Source organism: Drosophila willistoni, chromosome 3R (genome assembly GCF_018902025.1).
Source record: "Drosophila willistoni isolate 14030-0811.24 chromosome 3R, UCI_dwil_1.1, whole genome shotgun sequence".
In the NCBI taxonomy this organism is placed as follows: domain Eukaryota; kingdom Metazoa; phylum Arthropoda; class Insecta; order Diptera; family Drosophilidae; genus Drosophila; species Drosophila willistoni.
In genome coordinates this window covers 29,340,111-29,366,898 of record NC_061086.1, presented here as the reverse complement: position 1 = coordinate 29,366,898, position 26,788 = coordinate 29,340,111, and the positions used below count along the sequence as shown (strand labels likewise).

The 26,788-nt window shown below is 39.4% G+C and overlaps 1 protein-coding gene across 4 annotated transcripts in view; it reads left to right on the top strand.

Moving 5' to 3' along the window:
* The window catches only part of LOC6649532 (homeobox protein homothorax), a 112,226-nt gene that overhangs the window by 3,429 nt on the left and 82,009 nt on the right, over nucleotides 1-26,788 (top strand). For all 4 annotated transcript variants that reach the window (XM_015177063.3, XM_023179728.2, XM_023179727.2 and 1 more), the window contains exons 2-6: nucleotides 5,472-5,749; nucleotides 8,756-8,897; nucleotides 18,990-19,040; nucleotides 21,289-21,339; nucleotides 26,396-26,581. In XM_015177063.3, coding sequence (XP_015032549.2) covers nucleotides 5,472-5,749; nucleotides 8,756-8,897; nucleotides 18,990-19,040; nucleotides 21,289-21,339; nucleotides 26,396-26,581 — 708 coding nt within the window. The remainder of the gene's footprint in view (nucleotides 1-5,471; nucleotides 5,750-8,755; nucleotides 8,898-18,989; nucleotides 19,041-21,288; nucleotides 21,340-26,395; nucleotides 26,582-26,788) is intronic.

The window sequence follows — 26,788 nt, the reverse complement described above, 5'->3', positions numbered from 1 at the left end:
TTTTGAGTTTTGAGTACCTTGTAGGGAACCGAAAATGGGAAATATTTATAAACAAATTATATATGCATATTTTTTGCAGACCTTATAATAACTTCTCTCGACCCCCCCTTTGACCCTTCCTCCCCGGTACTCTATATGGGGCTCCTCTATGTATGTAGTTGTTGTTTCGTGTGCTAAAGAGCTTCATGTTTAATGATCAAATTGCGTGCCTCGCCTCGGTCTTCTTCTTCTTCTGCTTCTTTCTCCACTTTTCGCTCATGTTCTCTACTTCTGCTGGCAGGGCTCCTCTCACATCGGTTGCGCCTCCTGGTGCCTGGTGCGTTAGTTAGTTTGCCAAGTTTTTGCTTTTTGACGAGGTCGTCGTCGTCGTCGTCGTCGACTGTGTTGAGTGTTGGAAGTGTTTTCGTTTATTTTTTTACATTTACTCACAAAAATCGTCTTATAAATTTTTTAAAATATTTCTTTACACACAACTCACATCAATACCTTACAATATGGTATGTAATTTCCCCCAAACATTAGGCCAAAAAAAAATGCTGCTCATGGCTAATTTTCCATCAAAGTAAAGTAAAGTAACTTACAAATGAAACTGACTCAGTTCAGTTTCTTGATGTTAGTCTATGCCCTCGAAAAAACAAAAAATGAAATAAGTTTTAAACTCATCCGCACGGTTGGTGTTTGGGTTTGGGATCGAGGAGGAGGCAGGCAAGTTGGTCGGAGAAATCATTTAGACAAGTTGCACGCCGCTCATTAAATTAAATGAGCCATCAGCACGCAATTTATTTTAGTATTTTTGAGTAACTTTTTGTTGTTGTTCTCTTTTTGGTCTTTCTTCTCTTAGAGAAGCCACTTACTCTCTCTCTCTCTTTCTCGCTCTCTATTAGGGCAAAAATAAATCACTTTTGTTGTGTATTTGTTGTTCGGAAAATTTAATTAAATACATTGGCTGATGATTCTTCAAGTGCTTAAGTAAATTGCATAAAACTAAAGTGTAGAAAATGTTCTTGTCATTGTCAAAATAACAACAAAAACAACAAAGAACATTTTTTTCAAATGTTGTACAACATTTTTTTCCTCTTCGTGTGCTAATGTTCTTTGGCATTTTTTTTTTTTTTTGTTCAACAATATTTGTTATTCATTTTTTTTTTTTTTGTGTTTTCAGTTTCGTTCCTCTTTTAATTTAATAAATGCTTCAAACTGACGTCATTTGTTATTTGATTTTTGATAAATGTTAAAGCGCCAAGAATTCTATTTCGCCTGATTTAAATTTAGCAGTTAATTTTTTGGCCTCATCTCTCTCTCTCTCTTATAGGTTTTTAAACTTTGTTGTTAGACATAAATTGAATTTTGCAAAAAAGTAATATAAAAATATGCGCACGTTTTTGTTCCTCTATTAATAACATAATTTTCGATCTCATTCAGTTGGCATTTATGTTCTTAATCAGTCATTAAAATAAAGTAAATAAAACAAGCTTAAAACAAAACTAAGCAATTAACAGGACAAGAAAATTTTAGCGTCTTTAATCTCAAGAAAGATTTTCATTTGTTTCCCTTTAAAAAATCAGGAATTTTCTTAGAAAGTTAACCATCTTTTACTTCAATTTAATGAAATTAAAATAGACTTAAACTAATTTGAAAAACTTTCATAAATTCAAGCCTTTTTAATCCCAAAAACTTCTTTTCAAAATCTTAGAAAATTTGTCTAAATAGAATGAACAGTTCTTTATATGTCATTAACTTCAATTTCCATTTCAATAACTTTATTTTTTGCACAGATCGAAAAACCATATTAAAGTGTCTTTTAAGTTTTTTTGAATATTGGAAAATAATATAATATTGAGATAGTTTTGTTATATATATAGACATATTTATCTATCTATGTGTGTGTGTGTGTGTGTGTATATATTGAGCGTGTTTCGAATGTTGCAACTGTAAATTAAAATAACACCAAAGCACGCAACAAAAATTAATTGTCTAACACCAAATAAACTTTGAAACCAAAAAAAAAAAATGAGAAAAAAATACAAAAACTGGGCGTGGTATGCCTTGAAAATGACTTGAGGCACACCTACTATTATTCTGAGGGTCGGCTTTTGCGGCTCGTCTGCTAATTAAGCAAGCCAAAAACCGAAAACCGAAAGAAATTCAAATACAACATGATAAACAATTAATTTTGATTAGCCGCCTGCAATTAAGGCGCAAGAGAGAAAGAGAGAGAGAGAGACAGAAAACCACAAAAATAAAATAAAAGAAAAGCAAAAGTTAAAGTTAAAAACCTCCCAACCAAAAAAAAAAGGGGGGGGGGGAAAAGAAATCAATAGACATATGCCTAAACATTTATATGGAGCATCGCACACAGATACAGATATAGACACACACACACAGACAAATGCAGGCATTGGCGGCCATTGTCACCATTTTGGCCAACACACACACGAGAGAGAGGGAGATAGGGAGACGGAGCCTAGGCTTGCCTGCATTTTGCAGTTTTTGCCACCTCTCATAACTCTTTCGCTGTCTGGACTCTGGTCAGTTAGATAAAGCTTCTCCCCACCCAACCAACACACACAACAGCAATAACAGCAATGTCCTTGTTGTCCTCTTTCCAGCCTAGTTTCAAGTTCAGTATGAATTTTAGGCAAATATTTCCCTCTATCTGTATGTGTGTGTGGGTTTTCTCTTGGCCATGGCCAGAGCTTTAAGTGGGTAAATGATTTTCATTAACATTTAAAGCTGACTGAAAATAAAAAAAAAAACACACACACACACATACACATGCACAGTACAACTTCAATTGAGTTGACTTAATGTTGCTTAAACACGACACACACACACACACACACACACACACAACTAGGACATTTTACTGGGGGTCCTCTGAAGTTTGAGCCTGCCAGTGACAGTTGAGCAAGCTAAACCAAAGCCAGTTGTTGTTGTTGTTGTTATTGTTATTGTTGTTGGCTGTTGCGTCATAAATTTTTGAAGGATTTCGGCGCTGAACTTGTCAAAATCAGACAAATGCCTGGTGCTCGACTTTCTCTCTATCTCTCTCTCTCTCCATCTCTCTCTATGTGTGTATATTTAGTATATGTTTACAGTTATTTTCAGTTGGGTGGTTGGTTGGGCTCTCAGGGTTTTTGGGGTTTGCTGGTTTTGGTTATTGATCTGGGGCCGTAGCTGTCATAGCCAAAAGCTTTCATTTCAACAAGGTCAATGGCTTGGCCAAGAGCAGCCCCAAAAACAGAAAAAAATTAGAGCGAGAGCAGGGAGATGTAGAAGGAGACAGAGAAACAGAGAGACAAATGAAGAGATCATCAATCAAAGTTTGTTTTGGGAAAAGCCTTTAAGTGTATTTCGCTCTCTCTCTCTCTCTCTCTCTCTTTCTGTTTCGCTTTTCTTTTCTTTGCTTTAGCTTCTTACCTTTTTTAGTGATATTCCCACATTACTTATGTACAAGTACAAATTGTGGTAATTTTCAAGATCTCTTTTGTTTTCCTTTTTTTTTTCTACAATTTCCTCATTTCTAAAAAACACCAACAACATTCGCTCAGAGTTGTTGGATTCTTTTTGGCCTGCCACCAACACTAAAATTAGCATAACAACTTTATAGTTTAACTGCCTCCAACTCTCAGTCTGTGACTGTCTGACTCTCTGGCCTGTTTAGTTCTGTTCTGTTCTGTTCTGGCCTAACCTAACGTGGCCTGGTCTGGCCTGTATCTAGAAGTTTGTATCTTGCATGTGCACCACCGTCCACGGCACCACCGCCGCGTCATGGTGACTCGGTGACAAACAACAACAGAAAAAACTAAACTAAACTAAAGCAAACCCGATTTAACCTAAAATTCAGTATGCCTTGAGTATGCCCTTTTTGGTTAGTAAACTAATCTTTGGTATGTAATCTGAAAGGATTTCCACACAGAGAGTCCTCGGGTCTTGGTCTTGCAGGTGGCTGGCTAGAGGAAGCAGCTGCTTTGTATAATATTCAGATTAATGCCAAAGATAAACAGACGATTTTCAACATAGATCATTTTGTAAACTTCAGGTGCAAATCCTTGACATTTTCGCCAACTCTGACAAAAAGCGCAAGTCAAGTGCTTCTCACACCTTTTTTCTGTGTCTGCTGCTTGTCTTCCATTTTTTTTCTTCATTCTGTTCACTCCGCCGTCACTCAGTCAATTGCTCATTTAGTGTCAAAGATTTTTCCAAGCTGATAGGAACACTCACACACACAAAAATCTTATCCAAAATAAATGAAAGAAGAAAAAAAGTGCCATCATCTCATGTCAAGTCTGTGGCTCGTTTTGGGGCTGGGCCCATGTAGTTGGTTGGAGCTGTTGCTCCTTTCAAAAATTATGCAGTGTGAAAAAAGAGGTAGGAAAGGGGGGCAAGTAGAGACGACAACGACGCCACTTGAGTATAAAAATGATAAAAATCTTACACTCACACTCACACACACACACAACAAAGTAATCACTGAGGCTGAGTGGGAATCACTAGCAACAGCAGCAACAACACCAACAGACAGAGCACTAGAAGCACCACCAAAAGCACCACCAACATTTGAACTTTTCGTTCATACAAAAGTCTTTACTTGGACTTTGTGTTACTCTATAGAAGAAAATTATGCCCTCTCTTTGCAAATAAAAAAGGGTCTTAATCAATACTCTGACGTCAGCAATCAATGCTTGTGATAAGAACACCATTTCTTCTTTGTAAGAGGGCGTGAGTTTTAGTTATGAATATAAACACTAGCTGTCCATATATTAGGCATAGTTGCTTAACATTAAATTTTCGTAGGGTATACAAATATTTCTTAGCTTAAATTGTTGTTGAGGTATTGCACACAAACCAGTTTGCAATTGCGCTGAACAACAAAAAATTGGAAAAAAAGGAGGTAAAGATAGACACATTTATAGACAGATTAACTGATAACATACAAAATTGTCGTTAGTTCTTAATTTTTTGTTGTCGTTTGTTAGAGCGCCTCGTTGTTGTTGTTGTTGCTGCTGGTGTTTGGTTTTTTGGTTTTTGGCGCTTAATTAATATGCAAAAAACGTTGAAAGAAAAGAAGAAACAAAATGTACAAACTGACAAAGAGACACACACAGATATATATATATATATATGTATATATATGTATGTTTGTATATAATAACGCAGCAAAGTAATCACAAGGTCAAATACACAATACACAAAACAGTTTCTGGGGCTATTGCCATGTTGTTCTTCAATTTTTTTCGGTTGATTTTAGACCAAAACGACGTGCTTGGAAATAAATATATAGATATAACCAAAAAAAAATGTATAGGGAGTAGGGGAAAGGGGGGTCCAAGTATGATTTGTTTTGTGATTTGAAATGCTGGGAACACAAACAGACACTGCTCTCGCTCTCGCTCTCCCTCTCCCTCTCTCTTAGTACTTTAAACTTTACTTAAATGTTAATCTAATCAATTGTTGTTTTTTGGTTACAGTATGACGATGGCCTACATGGCTACGGCATGGATTCCGGAGCCGCAGCCGCAGCCATGTATGATCCACATGCTGGCCATCGGCCGCCCGGTCTGCAAGGCCTCCCCTCGCATCATTCACCCCACATGACGCATGCCGCGGCAGCGGCCACAGTTGGCATGCACGGTTACCATTCAGGTGCCGGATCGCATGGAACACCTAGTCATGTTTCACCGGTTGCTAATCACCTAATGGGCGCTATACCCGAGGTACACAAACGTGATAAGGATGCGATTTATGAGTAAGTATGATACATGCATAGATATCAATACGAATTGGCGGCATAATAATTCAAAAATGTTTAAATAAATTGCAAAAAGTGTCATAGGCGAGAAATATATATGTATTTAGGCAAGGTGATAAGCCATTTACTAAACAAAATATTATTCAAAAAGCTTAGCTTAGCGTAGATTATTTAAGAGATTTACTAAGATCCAAGGTCAATCAACAGTGCGATTAGCTTTGACCCTTTCCACTTAAGCATATAGATTATTTCATGATAGATGTTTATTCTCTTTGATCCTGCCTTAATTTATTGATTGATTGAAGGAACACAAACCCAAAAAAAGGAACACCAATTGACCACCTGTTTTTGTCGTTGATCGCCTGTTCTCACCTCTGAAAAGAGATAGATAGACAGAGAGAGAGAGAGAACAAACCTGGCGAGGGAGTACCATAAATTTAACGCACGCGCGACTCAAAATGACGATCCTTATAGAAATGGGCGTGACCACATGCGTTTTGCGCAAAATACAAAATTATGGGTTTCCTTTTTTTTTTTCGAAAAATTTCTTCTCTCTTTTGCAGAGAAGGAAGTTTTTTTGTGTTTTTTTTTTTGGGGGTGTGGCGCATGTTTAGTGACGGACACGGAACATGGACGTGCTTAGGCATTAGGGAGTCCATATAAAATGAGTTGCTCTTGCGCAGTTGAGCCGTCCTTCTGTGGTAACATGGTGTTAATTTGCCAAATTGTGGTTTTCTTTTTATGTCTTCCTCTTTTTTTTTTGGTTACGGTTTGTGTTTGAGTTTTTGTTCTAACCCAAAGTGTCATTTGGCTTGCGTGTCTTAAGACTGAAACAGGCAATTTTCATGTGTTGCAACTGGTGGTGATCGGTCAGCTGCTTGATTTGATCAATTTTTTGCGCATTTTAATAAGCAAATATCATTTATTTGTTCTTCTGTCAAGCCATCCATCAGCTGTTTGATCTTGTCTGCAACTCAAGTAGTCCTTTCTCTGATCAAACATGACTTCATTAGCACACTTTTTTTTTGGTTGTTCCACCTACAGTTTGAACTTCTTTTTGGAAATGTTGTAAAATGCATTTTTGTTATTTGTACAATTGACACCTTTGAAGAGAGCACCTTTGGGTGGTAGAAAGGGGAGGGCGGTGAGGTAGGGAGAGGGACATGAGCAACGAAACGAACTCTCTTAACACCTTCTCGAGTGGAGTTTAACAGCAACTTCAGCTGCCATTCGGCTTGTCACAAATGCCAAGTCATGGCAAATGAGTGCACACTTTTTTTTCTTCCACTTTTTGTATGGGATCCTGGACTCGGGCTCTGTCTCTGGCTATGGCTCTGGGTCTCCGACAAGGTCTGGGGACTGAACTCTAGAGCGCGCACTCAACTGTAAAACTCTGGGTTAGCTAGGGTCGGCCTCTACTACGTCTGCTTATTAATAGTTGTTAAGCGCAGGTCTACACCCTCTCTCAGGCAGTCAGTCAGTCAGTCACTCAGTCGGTTACTTACTTACTCTCTTCTTCTGGTCAGTTGTGCCATCTAATGGCCAAGGCAGGGCACAAACAGGGTAAAAAGGAACTGCCCTTTTTTTTTTTTTTGTGTTTTTCTTGCTGGTTTCCCTAATTTTGTTCAGGTGCAATTTGTGCTTAGAGCGTGAAGTAGAAGAGAACAAAAAAAGAAAAAGAACAAAAAAAATATATTTGGGGTTCAAGAGAAATGGTCAAATCATGTCGAGTTGTTGAACTAATCCGTCAAAAAGTAGAGCCAACTCAAGGAGTGTGGGGGGGATTACCATAGCAGAACAGCTGCTCTTTTTATACCATACACCCATAGGGTGAAATGGTATATTAAAGTCGCCAAAATGTATGTAACAGGCAGAAGGAAGCATCTCCGACCCCACAAAGTATATATATTCTTGATCAGGATCAAAAACTGAGTCGATCTAGCCATGTCCGTCTGTCCGTCCGTCCGTCCGTCCGTCCGTCCGTCCGTCCGTCCGTCCGTCCGTCCGTCCGTCCGTCCGTCCGTCCGTCCGTATGAACACCTAGATCTCGGAGACTATAAGAGCTAGAGCCACCAAATTTGGTATGCAGTCTCGTGTAGTATGTACGCTTATCGAGTTTGTTTCAAATTTTTGCCACGCCCCCTTCCGCCCCCAGAATTTACATAAAACTGTTTTTCTTAAAAAGTATAGCAGATAGAAACATCAAATTTGGTTTATATACTCGTTTAGTTAGCGCGCAGAAAATAATTGTTCCAACTTTTTGCCACGCCCCCTTCCGCCCCCGGAATTTACATAACTCTGATTTTCTTAAAAACTATGACAGCTACCGACATTAAATTTGGTATGTAAGTTAGCTTAATAGACGCGCAGATATTGACTATTTAAAAATTATGCCACGCCCATTTCCGCCCCCGCAAATTAAACAAAACTGATTTTCTCGAAAACTAACAAAGCTAAAGTCACCAAATTTAGTATGTATATTGGCTTAGTATGCGCGCAGAACACATATATTTTAATATGTTGCCACGCCCACTTCCGCCTCCATAATTTAGAAAAAACCGATAAGCTTTTGCAATTTTTTGACCATCGCGATCAAATTTGGCAGACTAATAAATCTTATCTATTTCTATCAAACTACCAAATTTGATTAAAATCGGACTAGAAACATACAAAATATACGTATGAACGTATTTTGCTACGCGATCCATAAGGGCAGAATTGGCCGTTGGCTAGTGGCGGCGCTAGAGTGCTTGTGTGTTTGTAGAGTGAGCGAGATAGCAAATGGTATGAGGCATGTTAAAACAATTTAGTAGACATACATTTGGTTTTCGAAATTTTAAATATTTGTTTCACCTGGTGTATGGTATACCCAAGTCGGCGAGACGACTTACTTACTTCATTTTTTCTGTATCCTGCATTTGCATGGCAGGAAATTGTTCAATTCGAGCATACTAATATTTAACATATTTCCATTTCTTTCTCTCTCTCTCTATCTCATTGCAGACATCCGCTATTCCCGCTCTTGGCGCTTATATTCGAGAAATGCGAATTGGCCACATGTACGCCGAGGGAGCCTGGCGTGCAAGGTGGTGATGTTTGTTCATCGGAATCGTTTAACGAGGATATTGCAATGTTCAGTAAACAGGTAAGATTTTTCAAAACAACCCAACCCATCATCGTCCTCATCCTCATTATTATTTCATGTGTAAGGGTATATATATTTTTTTTTGGTAATTGGAGCCGATTTCCAAAAGTCTCAACACATGGCCCACATGTGGCACAATGAAAGAAACGCGGCACACGAACTTAACGAAGCAAGCCGCTAAATGATCGGATTACATACCATTCAGGATCATCATCATCATCATCATCATCATAGGATTGGTTCAGTTTTTAGTTTTCAGTTGTTTTAGTTGTTTGGTTTGCCTTTGCCTTTTTGGCACTTAATTACAGTTGCAGCAGCAGCAGAAGCAGCAACAACAACAATGTCTTGCCGCCATATGTCACAAATATGCGGCGCTTGACACTTCCTCCCTTTTGCTTTCATTTGTTGTATTTGGAGTTTATAAAGCTGAGAGAAGAATATTTGCCACACACTGACATTTAAATAATTTACGATGTTTTAACATACAAATTATAATGTTGCAAGTCGTTTGCGGGCTGCCGTTGTTGCACACTCATATCCTGCCCTACCGAAAAGCTGCTGTCTGCTATTTTTATGAACGAGAGATGACACTAAAAACAAAACAAAAAAACAGCAGCAGCAACAACCAAAGGAGCATCCAACTTATGGCTCCATCTAGAGATTTTCATGGTAGCGACATTTTTGGCGCGCCAAAATAAGCAAAAATAAAGAACCAAAAAGGAACCAAAGAGAGAAGGAAAACCAAAAAACCAAAAGCAGCAACATTGGCCAGTTGAAATTATAAAAATGATGTTTTTATTTATGGTCCATTTGGAATTTTGACAGGCCTCTGCTATGGGTAATAAAACCAAACACAAGACCAAAACACCAAAACTGAGAAATCATTTATCAAGATGCGATTTTATGTTGCTGCTGTTGCTAATGTTGTTGCTGTTATTGGTGGCTTCCTCAGGTTGTTGTTGCTGTTGCTGCATGGCGAGATTTTGATGAACTTTTGTCAAATTGGCTATCAATATGTCAATAAAGCTGACAATTTCCCCCTCAGCCAACTCTACCATAAAAACCCATAAAGATAGTTACAAAATTAAGACATGTAGAGAATTTTATAGAATTTTAGCACTCAATGTTTAGTATTTTCTTCCTCATATATTCATGATTACTATATATTTATCATGTATATGGATAGTTTTCTATATGAAACTGTTTTGCTTTTAGTTGCTTATTCCGCTTCGTTCGTTCTACTAATTTGTCGGTTTTATAGCACAGCTCTATAAATGATCCAATTCACCTTCATCCCGACGTCAACAACTAAGTTGTCGCTTGCATTTGATTTCATTTTTCTGTGTGTTTTTTTTCTTTTTTTTTGTTGTCTCTCGTTGGCTACTAAATTGCCGCCACTGGCAGCAGCCGTCACCGTCGTCGTCAGCATCACCATCCGCTGGCATCGCCACTTCTTTTCGGGGCCATCGTCTTCCATCTCTCTCTCTCTCTGAGTCTCTCCCTCTTCCTCTCTCTGGTTGTCGCTGACAAAAATAACTCAAAAATGTCATTCGCCCATCGAATTTTAACAAACGAGCGTGGCCCCAGTCGAGTGAAACAGTCACTCGTAGTCCGCTAAAAACCAACAAAACTTTGCTAAGCTAAAAATATATAGAGTATTTATATGCATCTATATACTTTGGCACTTTTTTAGTGCTGCCGATGTTGATGATGCTGATGCTGATGCGTTTTATATAGATAGATTGCATAGATATATCTCATGTCTCATGCATTACGCCAACGCCCTAGTCTCTAAAATGCAGGTCCCAGTTGCAGTTGCAGTTTCCATTCCTGACTGCCTGACTGCCTGACTGCCTGACTCTTGGGGTATATACATACATACATAGTTAGGCGACTTTTGGTGTTGGCGCTGCTAATGATGCAGCTAAGGAAACGCTTTATAATTTCTCTTTAAAAGCAGAAACATGTGATGCAAATGAAAACAACAGCAGCAACAGCAAACGGCAACGGCAACAACAAGAAATCAACAGAAGATACAACAAAACGAAGACAGAGAGAGAAAGAGAGAGAGAAATAAAAATAAAAACAATATTTATAAAAATATAAGCAACAAAATAAGAAGAAAAAGCTGAAGATGTTCGTTGCTCCCTCTGATGATCATGTTGCTGCTGCTGTTGCTGTTGCTGTTGATCATGAGGATGTTGCTGCTGCTGATGATAATGATGATTTCTGAAGATTTCTCCCCATACGAAAATTGCTTAATGTGACTGCAGTCTTTGTCTTTGTCTTTGTCTGAGATAAAAGTGAGGATAGAGATTTTTGGAGGGTGAAAGAGGGACCCATGCTGACTGCCGAAATAATTTTTATGATTTCATTTTAAGTAATTTTTAATGAAAATCAGTTGTCGTTGTTGTTGTTGCTGTTGTGGTTTTGCTGTTGCGGTTGTCGTCACAGGCTGACATTGTATAAACTGTAGGCTGACAACTTTTGGCGTTTTGGCTAATAGTTTGTACATGAGATGAGTTGATTTTGGCGCTGACAACGAAACACTGGCCCATTGTCTTCTTTTGGGCTGTTGTTGTCGTTGTTGCCTTTGAATGCAACCATGCGTGTGCCGCAGACGCGTCTCTTGGTTGGGGGCTGTCTGTTTTGGCATGATGATTAATGAAGTGCGGGTAAATGATGATGATGATTTCTGATTTCTGTTGCTCTCAAGCTGTTGTATCTATATATCTCTGTGTATCATCAGACACAGACTCACAAACACACACACATACGAAATGAGTGTATTAACGAGTGCTTCTTCCTAGATCATGTTGTCAGTGTGTCCTTGACATTAACGAGTGGGAGAGAGAGAGAGAGAGAGAGAAAAGACTAACTGCCATAACATTGACACTGTCATATATATATGTAGATAGATAGAGTATGCAGTTTCACTAGTCCATAACTCACTTGCTAAAAATGAAGAGACGACCCGATCACATCACAACGAGATCAGACCAGGCATCAGAACCTTTTTTTGGTTTTTTTGGTGTGTGGTTCTGTTTTTTGTCCAGGTAGATCGAAAAGAATAAATTCCGAAACAGGTTAAGGCATTAATACCAATCAATGCCTTAGCTATGCTTTTTGGTTTTTGGATTTCGGTTTTGGGATTGGGATTGGGTTTTTTCTCCCTCCCTCTCTATCTCTGGCTTGGCACAAAAGGCAATTTCATGTCGGATCTCATAGCCATTCCCATTCTCATTGTTTTGCTTTTCGTAAATTGCATTTTCTGATTTCGACTGAAACCCAAAAACAAGACACACACATAGAGAGAGAGAGAGAGAGAGGGAGAGAGATAGAGAGAGGGAGAAGGAGCATCTCATAATCAGGTATGAAAGGTTACGCTTGCCCAGTTGTATTGTCAGCAGAGGCAACAGCAACAGCAACAGCAGCTTGGAATGCTCACTTGCCGGCTGTGGCCCAGGGTCGTCTCTGGGTCTCATCTCTGCTTCTACCTTCTTTCTCTACGCACAAGGAACTTAATCTCTTTTGTGCCCCTCTCGCAGTCGTCGTCGCAGTTGTCGGTATGAGGTCTCGTTTTGTTGTTTTGTTCTTTTAATGATAAAAAATACAGAAACCTTTACCTTTTTATTTGGAATTTGGTACCTTTTTAATCTGCCCCTCTCTCGCACACACACACACACACATACATTCCTCGTCCCTCTGCGCAGTTATATTATTAAACCATTGTTCTTTTGGCTAAAGCAACCCCTAGCCTTTAGCGGGTTTTGAATTTCTTAAGTTGAACAAAAGACTTGTTAACAGAACTAACTGCCAAAAGAGCAGCAATGCGCAGACGCAACTGTTGCCACAGGGGTAAGGGGCAACACAATCAGGCAATTGCGACGCAAAAACTGAAAAATTCACCAACACAAAAGCTGAAAACCCGAAAACTGAAAAACTGAAAAACTCTGTGTGTTCTTTCAATGATTGCGCTGCAATTGCACAGCGTGAATTGATTTGCCACAGCCACAGCCTGTCAGAGAACGAGACAGAGACAACAACGACATGGAGAGAACAGGAGAGAACTCACATAAGGGGGGGAGAGAAAGCATTTTCCACCCACAGGTTTATTTACTTTACAGCTGCATTTGATTACACTACGCATTTCACTCTCTCGCATTTTCATTTCCATTTTTCAGATGCGTTTTCAATCTAGTTTTTCCTAGTTTTCAGATACATATATATATTCAAATATTTGTTTATGAAACCACTTGGCGCCTTTTAAATGTTATTATTTAGTTTATATGGCAGATATATCTACATATGTGTGTATATCTATGTCTATGTCTATGTCTGTGTTCTCTGCTTTGGTTAGTTTTCGTTCGCTTTTCAATGTTTGTACAGTAGTTTGACCCTTTTTAACAGCTCTATATACGAGGCAAATGTATCGTGCATTTCATAGATACATTATCGCTGTGTGAGTGCCACATTACTTAGACTCTAATACGCTCATCAAATATTGTGTGTGGCAAGTTGCTGCTCGATGGCTGTTAACCCATTAGGGCATCGATCTATATGTATATATATAGACACATGTCGATTAGAGTAGCAGAAGGGAGAAGGGCAGGGCAAAGAACTTACTATAAATCGATTCAAATTGTACAAATCGAGTCAGAAGAGAACAAAATGGTTCTGATGATTGCTAGAGAATTTGAGAAATCTTTCATTTATGCTTTCTCTCTCTCTCTCTCTCTGTGAGTTATGCATTTTTCATTCATTCTGTGGCAACTCTTTCGTTGCGCTTTTATTTATGTGGCGTTACTTATGAGAATCTTGCCAATGATTTATGACTTTCAGTCGTCAGACTGCTAAACGTTTTCAATTAAATAATAAAAAGAAAACAAAACTCAAGAAAAAAGTCCCACAACAAAACAAGAAACAAGATGAGGACAGGCCAAGGTGATGCTTTGACAAATTTGGTGGAAAATGGTTTTTCACATTATCAAAAAGAAGAAGAGAATAAGAAGAAGAAGACGAAGAAGAAAAACCAACCGGATGTCTGTGGCAGACGTCAAGTGATGTAAAGTGAGAGAGCATTGGCAACAACAACAGGTATCATTTTGTATGTTTCCCTCATTTCAGATACAAGAAATTCTCCAGTCTCAGTCTCAGTCTCGGTCGGTCTATCTGTCTTTTACTTTTTCCCCCAATGCAAATATTGACCATCTTCTTCATGTTGCCAATGTTTGCCCGCTTCTTCGTCTGGGTCTTTTACTTGTCCTTGTTCTGCTGCTGCTGGTGTATCGTTAGAAGTATCTCGAGAAGCAGCTACCTCACAGTGCGTTTGTCTTGGTTTGGTTTGGTTTACTTTACGTCGTTTGGGTTGTAAAACGGCGGCCCAAGCAGATACAAAAGAATAATGAACGGCTATGGAATGAAGCGATGCGTTTGCACTGAGCTATAAACCTCTAAGTAAATCAAGCCAAGAACTACTACTACTTTTCCCCCCCTTCCCCCATTCCCTCTCCTTGTATACACACAGAACTTGCTGGTTGGGGAGTCATCCCAGTTATAGTTTCTGTTCTTGTTGTTATTATTATTATTATTATTGTTGTCACCTCAAATGTTGTGTTGGTTTTTTTTGTTTTACTACCGATATTGTATGTGTACAGGGCACCATTATAAAGATATAGATAAAAAAAAAGCAACAACAACAACAACAACGACAACAAATTGTACACATGGTTTTTGTTTTTGTTTGGAGTCTCTGTTTGCTTTGGGTAAAAGTAATCAGCCACATTAAACAACTACAACATCGTCATAATCATCATCATCAGGCCGATTAACATCATCATCATGGGTGTTGTTGTTTTTTTTGGTATTGCATTACAAGAAAATTATTCCTTCGATTCATGGGCGTACAGGAAAGGGAAACAGCATTAACATTTTTCACATATTATTGAGGGCATTCGAAAGAAAAGTTCAATAAAGTTAAAAGAAGTTAGATATCCTTCCAAAATGGGACTTAAGAGGAGGTCCTCGATAAGACTTTTTTGAGAAAAGTTGGAGATATTTCAAAAGAAACGATTTACAGGAGTGTGAGCTTAAGAAAATCTTAAGAAAGAAAGTTAAGAACTCTTTGATTACAAAATCTCTTCATAGTTCTGTTTCTGAGTCCCCTTTTTAAGACATGTCCATGTGTTTCTTTATTTTTGTATGGTGTGGGTTAAATATTTTTTGAATTGTGCAAGCTTTTAGGTACCTAAGTGTCGTGTGACTTCAATATTTGTTGTAGGTGTGAGAAATTTGATAGGCTTATGTTGGTTTTTGGTTTCTTGCAAAAATGAAACACAAAAAAAACTGTTGCAGTGACTGAAACAGATTTAGATTGGGAGCCCATGACGTGAATAATTTAACTCACGTGGCAGCAACAAAAGTTTTTAAAAATTGTTGCCGTTGTTGTTGTTGTTGTCTAGTTGCCCCTTTTGGGGGAATTTGTTATTTCAAGCCACAAGGGAGATAAAAGTCTCGATAACATTTCGACAGCGTCTCTCAGCAATTGCTGTTGTTTTGTGTGTTTTTGTTTTTGTTTCTTTTTCATTTGTTTATGATGATAGCGAGGAGCAACTGAGAGAATGAGATAGAGAGACAGAGTGAGAGAGAGAGGAAGAGATAGAGAGCAGTTTACCCGCATGCGGCCGGCGCCGAGGCACGCAACATGAACAACAAAAACAAAAGTAATAATGAGAATTAGTGTAGCTACGTGCAGCAATTTAGGCGCCGCATTAGATAAACTAATAACAGAGACGTGTGTGTGTGTGAGACATGACCTGAACTAGTTCCTTTAAGGTCAACACACACTGCTTTCTGTCTGTCTGACTAGTTCGCTTTGCCACCTTCTTATCAGAATGCAGTTTCTCAAGTGCATTTGAAGCTTTTTGGCTTGTCTCGCCCGCCCATCCATAGTCTGCGGACTCTCTGGCTACCGTTTTGTGCGCTGATTCCAAAAGTCGCATAAATTGCTTTATGGCCATTTGCTGGGCAAGCTTTATGGCCATTACTCAAGTGCTTTTACTTCACTACTCACTACACTCTTCCACTTCATTGTAGAGTCTTTCTCGTCCCCTCCTCGCGCCACTGAGTTTTCTCCCATAGGTTTATGGCCAACACAATGCCAGGGCTATAAACTGCTTCTGCTGCTGCTGCTCCTAGGTATTGGCCTAATAAAAACGTAGCAAAAACAAATGCTCTACAACATTTTTATGATTGTTGCTTTTGGTGTTTTGGTTTGAGTTTCGATTTTTAACGTTGTTCCCCCATTCCACTTTATTTTCTATTTCTTGCTTTTTTGTTGGTTTTTTTTTTTAGTGGCTCAAATTTCTATAAATTTATCATGTGAGACATTAAACGCAATTTTGATTGAACCATAATTTTTAGCTTTTACTTTAGTTTTCGGTTTTGTTTCGATTGCCTCTTTATGACAACTTGTTGTTGGCACGTGGTTGCCAAAGGGGTCTTTACTCTGGATGAGTCTTCTTTGACCGGTTGGGCGGGCGGAGGTTTCGATCAAAAAATAAATAAAAAGAATTGATTTCGAAAATTCCCCTTAAAATTTATGACCACCTACGCGACGTTTCGTATTGTTTGCCATGGTGTCGTCGGGATGGTGGGTATCTTTTTTTTTTTTGTAAAACGTTAGCATTGTGTGGCCCTGTGTGCTTCGGTGTGTTGTATAATTGCATTTATTGGCATCATAAAACCGTTTGAAGAGCAGTATCTAAACAGTAGTGATTTTTTGTCGCCCATGGATTGCAAAATTTATGAGCTGCTCATGTGAAACTGATTAGAATTGGGCGCGTAAAGAACTTTGTGTGGCTGGAATGACGTGCGAGTTAATTTTTATTATTTTCTTTTTTTGCCTTTTGTTTGTAGTTTTGTTTCCGTGTCGTTTTAGTGGGGTTTTCCGCCATGAATTGAAAATATATGTATATATACATATATATTATTTTGTTGGATATGAGGGAGAGAAAAAAGAGAGAGAGAGAGAAAATGCTTTTGGGCTATAAATATGAAATTGTCAGCTGCAGCCGCCCACGCAGCGTGTTGACAAAATGTTGGAAGAAGGAAAAATTTCATTTTCATTTACCATTTCCACACACACACACACAGAGACACAGAAACATAGAGTCACACATATATAGATTTTCACGCCCCAACTGGCCGATTGATATTTATAGACTTGTCTCATGCTGTGAATTTACTAGTTTGAAAATGATTTATATATTTTTAAAAACCTCAGACATTGGACGTCAGACTACTGACAAAAAGATTTGCAAGGCGTTATCAGTTTTGGTATGCTGCTGCAACTAGTTCGAGGTTGTTCCCTCCAATTAGCACAGAAAAAGGGCAGCCATTTTGTGGGCACTCGATATGCCATATACCTACATTATATAGTATGAGGGAGTGCAAGAGAGAGAGAAAGAGAGGGGAATACGTGCGTGCCATATGCCTACCATTTGCTTGCTTTTCATATCAGCAAAAGGCTAAAAGCGCGACCTGGCCATATCATCATGGCAAATATATAAAACCAGTTTGGCAACTTCTCGTGGCAGCTCCTACTCTACAACACTCCACACTATCTCCCTCTCATTGTGTGTGTGTGTGTGTGTGTGTGTGGAGGTCTTTTGTATTGTGTTTGTGTGTGCAACGCCGGCAGCAACCAACCAGCATTTGAAAATGCAACATAAAAGCCAAACACACAAACACCAAACGACTTTGGCAAAACTCTCCATCACGCAACTCTTTTTTGCTGTGCCTCGTTGTTGTCGCTCTCGTCGTCGTCGTCGTCAATGGCTGTGCTTTGTATTTGTTATTAATATTGGTGTTGTTGTTGTTGTTGCTGCCACACAATGGGGCGTTTTTCTCATGCTACAGACGGGGGGGCCCCCACATTTGTGCAAAAGTCCATTCGATCTGACTGTAGGCAAGTGTGTAATTATTAGCCACTCAAGCCTCAGTTGATTTCTGAAATTGCCGTTACTGGATCAGTAGGTAGGGCAAATTGCATTTTTCCAACTTTCCAATACGTAGAAATATGCCTTTTTTATTGCACATTGAGTTCAGCATGTGATCCAGTAGTAGATCTTTTTTAGTTCAACCATGACTTTCTACTTAATGGGATCGATAGTCAAAACTTATCAGTTGGTAAGATCAACAAATTCATTGCCAACCTTGTTGCAAATTTTGGCTGTGTGTGGTCAGATAATTTTTAAGACTTCTTTGTGCAAGGTCAGCTCTCTTACGGAGAGGGGCTCTAACTCAGCGGGGTGGGACCAGCACAACATGATATTTATTATGTCGGTTCCGTGAGAGTTATCGTCAAATGTTAACCATCAACCAAACAGATAGTTTCAAATACATAATTCGCAGCATTTATTTGACCTTCTGTCGCATTTTTTGCCTGCGTTTTTTCACTTCTTTATTTTTGGGGTCTCTGTTTTGGCATTTTATCTAGCCAGATATTGCTTTTGTGATTTTTATCTACATGGGTGTGTGTGTGGTTGTGTGTGGTTTATTTTCGGTTCGCCTTGCTATAAAAACGAGAATCTCTTTTATGGTCACACGGCGGCAGAGTCACCTTTTGTTGGATGGATGGATGGATGGATTTTGATGAGCATTTTACGCAAATGTTGCAGTTCCCATGGTATCGTGTTTGAAACCGATGTGCTTGTTACTTTTGTTGTCTCTTAATACATTTATAATGTGTATACAATATTTCTATATTTTATTATTATTATTTTTGTTGTTGTTCCTTATCACATTGGCCTCTATGTGTCTTTGACTCTGTTTGTTGAACCGGGTGGGCATCATAAAAATGCGGCAACACCAGACAACACAGCAACCTACACATACACATGAATATATGTATCTAAAAACCTAAGAGAGGGAGTGTTGCATTTTACCTGCCACCTGCCTGCATTTGTCAAGAGATAAAACAGCTGTTTCTTCCCTTTTTTTGCCACGATTTGCATTTTTTTGTTCTTTTATGTATCTCATTCTTATTCCATATCCTCCTCATCTCTTTCTTTCTTTCTTCTCTCATTGCAGATAAGATCACAGAAACCCTACTATACCGCAGATCCCGAAGTCGACTCACTGGTAAGTACACAAAAAAAATCTAAATTCACGTGGGCAACATTGTTGCGGCAACATGTTGACTGTATTTTGCGGATGCCAAAGATCATGGCAAACCGTGAGACAGAGTGAGTGAGTGAGAGAGAGAGAGAGAGAGAGCAAAGGAGAGCCAGTTTGTGATGTCGGTTCGCAATCACCTTGACCCAAAACAAACGACAACAATTGAATAATTTTCTTTTATTTAGAATAAATCACTGCGAATTTAGTAACAGAAGCTGCTTCTACCACGAACAGCGAGCGCACAATTTATGAGCATTTGCTCACTTTGCTTTGGCTTCGACTGAGTTGTTTCGACATTTTATTGGACAGCGTTGCCATACGTTTTCATTTTGCATATGCATTTGCTTTGCGGAAAGTGTTGGGGAAGGGAAGGGGGCGGGGGCACAACCCAACCAACCCGCCGGGAGCTGCCGGGACCATGTTCAACGTTGTCGACTACAATATGAAGCAGAACGATTTAATGATGCATATGACATTTTTGCACTCTCTAAATGGGCAGCCGTCTGCCTTGACTCGATCTGTCCGTAAATATATATAAATGAGAGTACGTGTGTGTGTGTGTACAGTAAAAGCAACAACAAAGCATCGACCGTTGCATTCAGCGAGATCTATAAAGGCAAATGCCAATAAGACAGACAGAGAGAGTGCAAAAAGGCAATGGGCAACCTTGGCGGCAATTTCATGATCTTGTCGTTTGTTAGTTTTGAGGATCAGTTCATCAGTTTATCACATTGACGAGAGTAACAAAACTAAGCTTAAATCCCTTTGATAAAGATGAGATCACAAACGAAAAATAGATAGAACTCTTCAATTTCAGAGGAATGAAAAGGAAATGATTCATTGTGATCTGAAGTTAACCAAGTCATCAAATATAGTTTCGACAGTTTTAGTAAGTGAAACTTATCTCGTGTCATCCTTAACACGCATTTCCCTTTCGTTTTTTTTAGTCTCTTTTGACTCTTACCTCATTCCTTTTGCTGGTTTTGAGGGTCTTTGTTGTTGCTTTTACAGTCGAGTCATAATATGTACATATATATATATTTTTTATGGACACACACACATGAGTCAGAGAGATCGAGATTCATGTAAATGAAGACGGAAATGCCGCATGCAAAAAGTACAAAACGAGCCATGCAATTGGGCTAAACAAATCGCATAAACTTTTGGAAAAACCAAAAGATGAGAATATATAGTGGCAAAGATGTAAATGTCGATGAGGATGAAGATGAGGAACAGTTGCTGCTGCTGCTGTCTTATAGAGAGATTATGGGCAAAACTAATTTTAATTGCGACTCCTCTCAGTCGTAAATGTGTCACTCACTCACTCACACGCACTGTCAATGTTTTATGCCTTCAGTTTTTATGGCGTATTAGTCGCCACAAAATGACAGAGAGATAGAGATAGATATACAGAGTAAAAGGAGAGCAACAGAGAAATCTCTGGTGGCCCTAATTTTATGCACTTGCAGATTAGTTTATTAGTTGTAGTACATACTCACTGAATGCCGCATGGCAGTGGGACAGACATTTGGACTGAAAAAGAGACCCAGTCTGGGTCTGGTCTGGCCTGGCCTGGCCATGGCCGTGTGCGCGCCTGCGTACTTTGGCCATAAATCATTTTGGCATGGCACTACTCTGTGGTCCACCACAGAGGCCTGTAGCTCCCTCCACCCCCTGCCCCCCCACCTCGACTGCTCTAACTGCAGCGCCCTGCTCTCTGCTCTTGGGCACATCATGTTTTGAACATTTAAAAGTGCATTTAGTAACACTTATTCAACAACACAAAAACTGAAAAAAAAGACCAAAAACCGAGAGGGGGGAAACAAATCTCAAGAGGAGGAAAACTACAGGGAATATTGTGTGTGTGTGTGTGTGTGTGTGTTTGGTATTTACTCTCGCTCATGCTATAAAAATGTTTATAGCATGTCTTCTCTATGTTATTATCTCGCGGTTAAAATGAAATTCTTCAAAGTTGGTTCGTTCCGATCCTCGGATCTTGCAACTTGCAGTAGCAGTAGGCAGCTGGAAGCTTGGCCACACAGCAGTTAGCAGCATCGTAAAAATGTCAAATGTCAAACTGACATTTTAATTAGCATCTGGTCACCCTAGAACAACAAAATGCCACTCCCCACAATGATGATGATAATGATGATGTTTAATGTTATTCAATACATTTATTTATTCTAATTTCTTTATTCTTTTCTATTTTCAGATGGTGCAAGCAATACAAGTACTTCGGTTTCACCTTTTAGAATTAGAAAAAGTAAGTACCAACTAAATGATTATAATAATAAATACAACTAAATGTATTTAGTAAGAGCATTGCAATACGTTTTTACCCCATAGCCATGCAATTAACCAGAGATTGTTGCCAAGTCAGGCCGAGTAATTTATCAAATGGCCACCCAAACAGGCTCTATAAATGAAAAACCATACATATATAAATAGACCAAAAGATACCCTGGAAAAGGATTTCAAAGAATTGAGCAAGTTTTGGCTTGGATTTCCTAAGAAATAGTAGTCAAGTTGAACAGGAAGTTGAATTAACTAGTCGAATATGCCCATTTTGCTGCCTGTCTACAGGGTATGCCATACGAAACATTTGCAACATGGACAAACTGGCATTTCAATTACCAACATTTGTGTTGACATTTTATTGAGCTTGTAAAGCCAGGCTAACCCCACAGCAGGCGGGCCCCCCCATATATCTCTCTATGTCTAAATTAGAATCGGATTTGGTTTCGGGGGAATGGCAACGCATTCAAACGATTGGCCAATTAACGAGAGTCACAAAAATTTTCTATGGCAGGATGCAGTTTTCATTTTCGTTTTTTTTCAAATATTTGCTGCCTGTCGCGGGGGCAGAGCAGGTGGATTTTGAGTTTATTTAGTTAGTTGGACAGATAAGAGAACATTTGAAGTACAATAGTTTTACTTTATATAGAAATATTTAAACAATGCAATGCATTCATTTTCGGCATTTGTCTTTTGTTGTTAATTCATGAGGTGTGATGCCTCCCAATTCCCTCGCTCACTCACTCAGTCAACCAGCCGCCTCCCCCCCCACTCATCTATTTGCTGTGTAGATGTCTGTAGATAAGGGTGGGAGATCGGCGTGTACATAAATTAAATTTTCAACTATTGTCGGGGAATGCTTAGTTTGGAGTTTCTTTCGTTTCGTCGGCAACACCTACTTGATTATTAGACACTTTTTTATAGTCTAAATGGAAAAATTACAGGTTGCCTAATTTGTTTTAATTTCAAATAATATGCAAGAACTTGGTTAGATGGTTGGTTCGTTGGGTGCGTGTGTCTGTGTGTGTGTTTGTCTGTCTTTGGTCTTAATGGAAGTTGTTCCTCAAACGTGGTCGTAATTAATGCCCCCACCAACTGCCCCTTGTGCCGTTTGTTGTTGCTGCTGTGTCGAGAAAATTAATTAGGCAAATGCGCAGCGAAGCGTGGAGCGTTGGCCGTTTGCCTGAAACTGAAACCGAAGCTGGAGCTGAAGCTGAAGCTGAAGCCGGAGACGGAGCCGGGCTTTGAGTTAAGCTAAACCCGTCCAAGTTGGACTTTTTTTTTTCTTTTTTCAATTAAGTCTTAAGTAAGAAATTATGCAAAACATTCTAAAAACAACAACAAGCAACAACCATTGAAAACAAGACAAACGTTAAGAGAATATTTACTGAGGCTAAGCTTGAAATTGGTAAAACATTTTGAAAAGAAAAAAACAAATTCATTTTTGTATAGAGTGTGTTTGGGAATGTTTTCAGAGACAACTCGAGTGTGGGGCAATGGGTTAATGACACAAAACAAACAACAATGCATCAAAGACACACAACAAAAGTCAATCAATGTGCAATTAGTGACGGTCATGTTAATTATCCAAACGCTTTCTAAAGAAACTAAGGCAGTAAGCCAAGCCAGAGACTGACTATGACTTGTAGATGGAATTGGTATTGGTATTTGTATTTGTATTCGGTGTTGGCCAGCTGCAATTTGTTGCATATGGCACCCTGTATACAGAACGAGAGACAAACAGCCAAGCGATCGAGATCTTTATCATCTGAGAGGCTCTGAGAGAGACCACGACAGGTTTTTGTTTTGTCATTTGTCACTCACACAGCTTGCGAGACACACACAAAAACAGCAACAACAACAACAACAACAAAGAACTGTAGCAACAACAGCAACAACAACATTATTGTATTGTATCAAAAAACATTCATTTATATGCAGCCAACAAAATGCAGCGGGCGATTTTTTGGTGTATAAAATAAATATAAATACAGCAAAAAAAAATTGAAAAAGAAATAAAACGAAATACAAAATATACTTAAATAAAATGTGCGGGCTGACTGACTGACTGACTGGCAAAAAGAAAAATATATATATATATTTATTTCTATATATACGATTGTATATCTGTATATCAGTGTGCATATTTGTTGCTGCTGCTAAAAACAACAGCACACAGAATCAGTTAAAAAGACGTTTTCAAGTCTTGTGTCTGTCAAAACTGGTTTGCCAGCCAGCCAGCCAGCCAGCCAGCCAGAGCCCCATCGTCATCGTCATCGTCGTTCAGCACACGGACAATTCTCGTCAGAGAGTCACATGCAAAAAACAACGGGCACTACAGCAACAGCAACAGCAACATCAACAAGGCATTGCAATTGACAAACTGACTGAGAGACAGACAGACAAACCAACCAACCAACCAACCAGCCAACCAACGAACAATTCAACCAGCCAACCCAACCGACTGATAGACAGACAGACGGACAGAAAGACAGCCAGACAACACGTTGGGTCAGTTGCACACGCTCCGGCAGGGGGTAGCATGCCGGCATGGGGGCAACAGCAACAGCAACAGCAGCAACAACACCGATTTTGGGGCCTTGTTTTGATGGCTTGGCCAGATCACTAAGCTAAGCACTAACAGCTGTATCTCTCTGTCTCTCTATACAGACACAAAGACAGACTAACAGACAGACAGATAAGTGTATAGTTGCCTATAAAAGCAGCTAAGCTACTTAATCTTTAACTTGAGAGGGAAAAAACACAATTGAAGATAAAAAGAATTTACCAAAATGTACAAAAATCACATTTAAATCAATTTTAAATTCAAAGCGCATTTCAACTTTGTTGAATTCCAATCTACAAATTCTTAATTAAATATAGGTAATTTAAATCGAATGGGGGGAAAAAAATCAACTTCTATACTTGTTAGAGACAGAAGGCGCTTTCATGTGTATGAGCGAGGCAAATTAAATGCTCTATCTATTAACGGAAATCGAAAATTACCACAAAGCTGATTCAAAACGATTTGCATTGAGATTAGAAGGCGAGTAAGAGAGCAAGTCAGCCGGACGCTAAACGATGGCTATCATCTTGGTAAAGGAAGCTGTAAAACATGGTCCCCCCCTTTCCCCACCCGACCTCAGTTTGTAGGTGGGGACTATGAGGAAGAAAAGAGACTGTGAAAAGTTTTGCTTAACAGGATGTACAAATGATGGTAACATTTACAATGCTTTCAAGTAACAAGCAACGCCCTCTGTTGCTGTTGCTGTTGCCGTTGCTGATGTATGCTTGTCCCATCTCTTTAGATGCCCACCCAATGTGCAACAGCAGCAACAGCAGCAACTACGTGGGGGCCCTCCAGTCATAAATATCGCAATGAGCTGTTCAAAATGTCACATACAATGCTGACAAATTAATCAAAAATTATCAGAGTCCAAGCATCGCAGGCTCTAAAGGGCCCAGAGTGACTGAGACAGAACAGAGGGGACAGAGCGACGACTGAGCATAAAGTCGCATAAACATATCAATTTAGTATTTATGTTGCCAGTCAGTCAGTCAGGGAGCAGAAGGGCGCAAATGTGTGTGCGTGCAACATGTTGCTGGCGTGCTAATTGCAAGCTTTATGGCAATCAAAACTGCCAGCAACATGTTGCAGACATTACATACAGAGCGCTGTTTTGTGCCGCTTATCAGCAGCAGCGACAAATTTGACATTGTCCTGTCATAAACCAGTTTATCATCTTATATATTTTTTGGTGACAATAACATTGAAAGCCAAACCAAGGTATATTGGCTGGCTGGCTGGCAGTCAGTCAGGCCAGAAGTAACAGAGTCAGCAGTAGCCTGCAAACAAGTTTGACAAGTTTTGGCCAATGGGCAACAACAACAATAACGACGACGACGAGTTAATAGTCGAACCGCCAGCAACTGTTGCAGCAGGCAAGCCAAAATAAAGAAAAAATCCAAAAATATATATGTGTATATAAAAAAAAAGAAAGAAAAGAAAACGGCAGCAATTTGCATAAGCAACGCGCACTTTTTCGTAAATTAAATGCCCCCAGTTAAATGGAGCACCCTGTTGTTGCTGGTGTCTGCCTGAGCCCAGTGCAATTAATTTCTTTTTAGCCGTAGCGGCGGCTGCATTCCTCTTTGTATGCATATTTGCATATGTGCTGCATCTCCCCCAGTGGCCCCCTTCCCCCTTACCCCTTGGAGGCCCTTTTGACTCTCTGCCTGCCTGACTGCCTGACTCACACTCACTTTGGTCTTATCGCATTTGTTTTATCACACACAACACACATAGACTCTGACTTGGTCAGACGGAGGAGCAGATGGAGAAGCAGGAGGAGTGGAGAACATGGTCAACGCATTTTGTTTCTGCTGACGCCAGCGATCTTCTTCTTCTTCTTCGTCGTCGTCGTCGTCGTCGCCGTTTTGGGTCTGCATCAGCATGTTGCACGTGCTGGTGGTGGATGCTCTTCAAAGTGTGCCCCGAGGCTAAACTTGACTGTGCCCGGGCACTTCCTTTTTTGGGGGCTCTCTCTCTTAGTTCGGCCTATGCATATTTATGTACAGAGGTTTGGCTTGGGTTTAGCCGGTTGTTGTCTACGCCATTTTTGAGTACCATCATCAACCATTTGCATGGTGGAAAAGAAATAAGATGAACAACAAACGAAGGAGAAGGCAAAGGCAAAGGCAAAGACGAAGGGTATAAAAGCAATTTGCATGCCATTTGTGGCGGGAACAGAACCTGATCAGGTTTTTTTTTTGTAGCAATGGCGCTAAGTGTTGAAGGAATGCAACTGCAAATGGATAAAGAACGTATTGCAATGACTCATACATTATTATTATTATAAATTAAGATTAGTTTTAAGCACTTAAGCAAACCCCCACAACCACCCCCCTAACCCAAACCTAATATAAGACAACTTCTTACAACAATTTACTCAATATGAATTCTTCTTTTCCCCTTTCTCTTTCTTTCTTTCTCTCTCTTTCTCTCTCTCTCTCACTTGTTACAGGTTCATGAATTATGCGATAATTTCTGTCATCGATATATCTCATGTTTAAAGGGTAAAATGCCAATAGATTTAGTGATCGACGAACGGGACACCACCAAACCACCAGAATTAGGTTCAGCAAATGGTGAAGGAAGAAGTAATGCCGATTCAACATCGCACACCGATGGAGCTAGTACACCAGACGTTGTGAGTACCCCCTTCGCGGGAGCACATGGTCCTATATTGGCGAGCTACAATGCGGTGGTGCACCCATGTTCGTAGTACGATAACGACCTTCTTGCAAAAACGAAGCGGGTGCTCACAATGCCCTGGGATTAAATGAATCAATAGAAACTAAATCAATAAATAATACAATAATAATACAAAAAAGCAAATGAAATGAAACTAAAACAA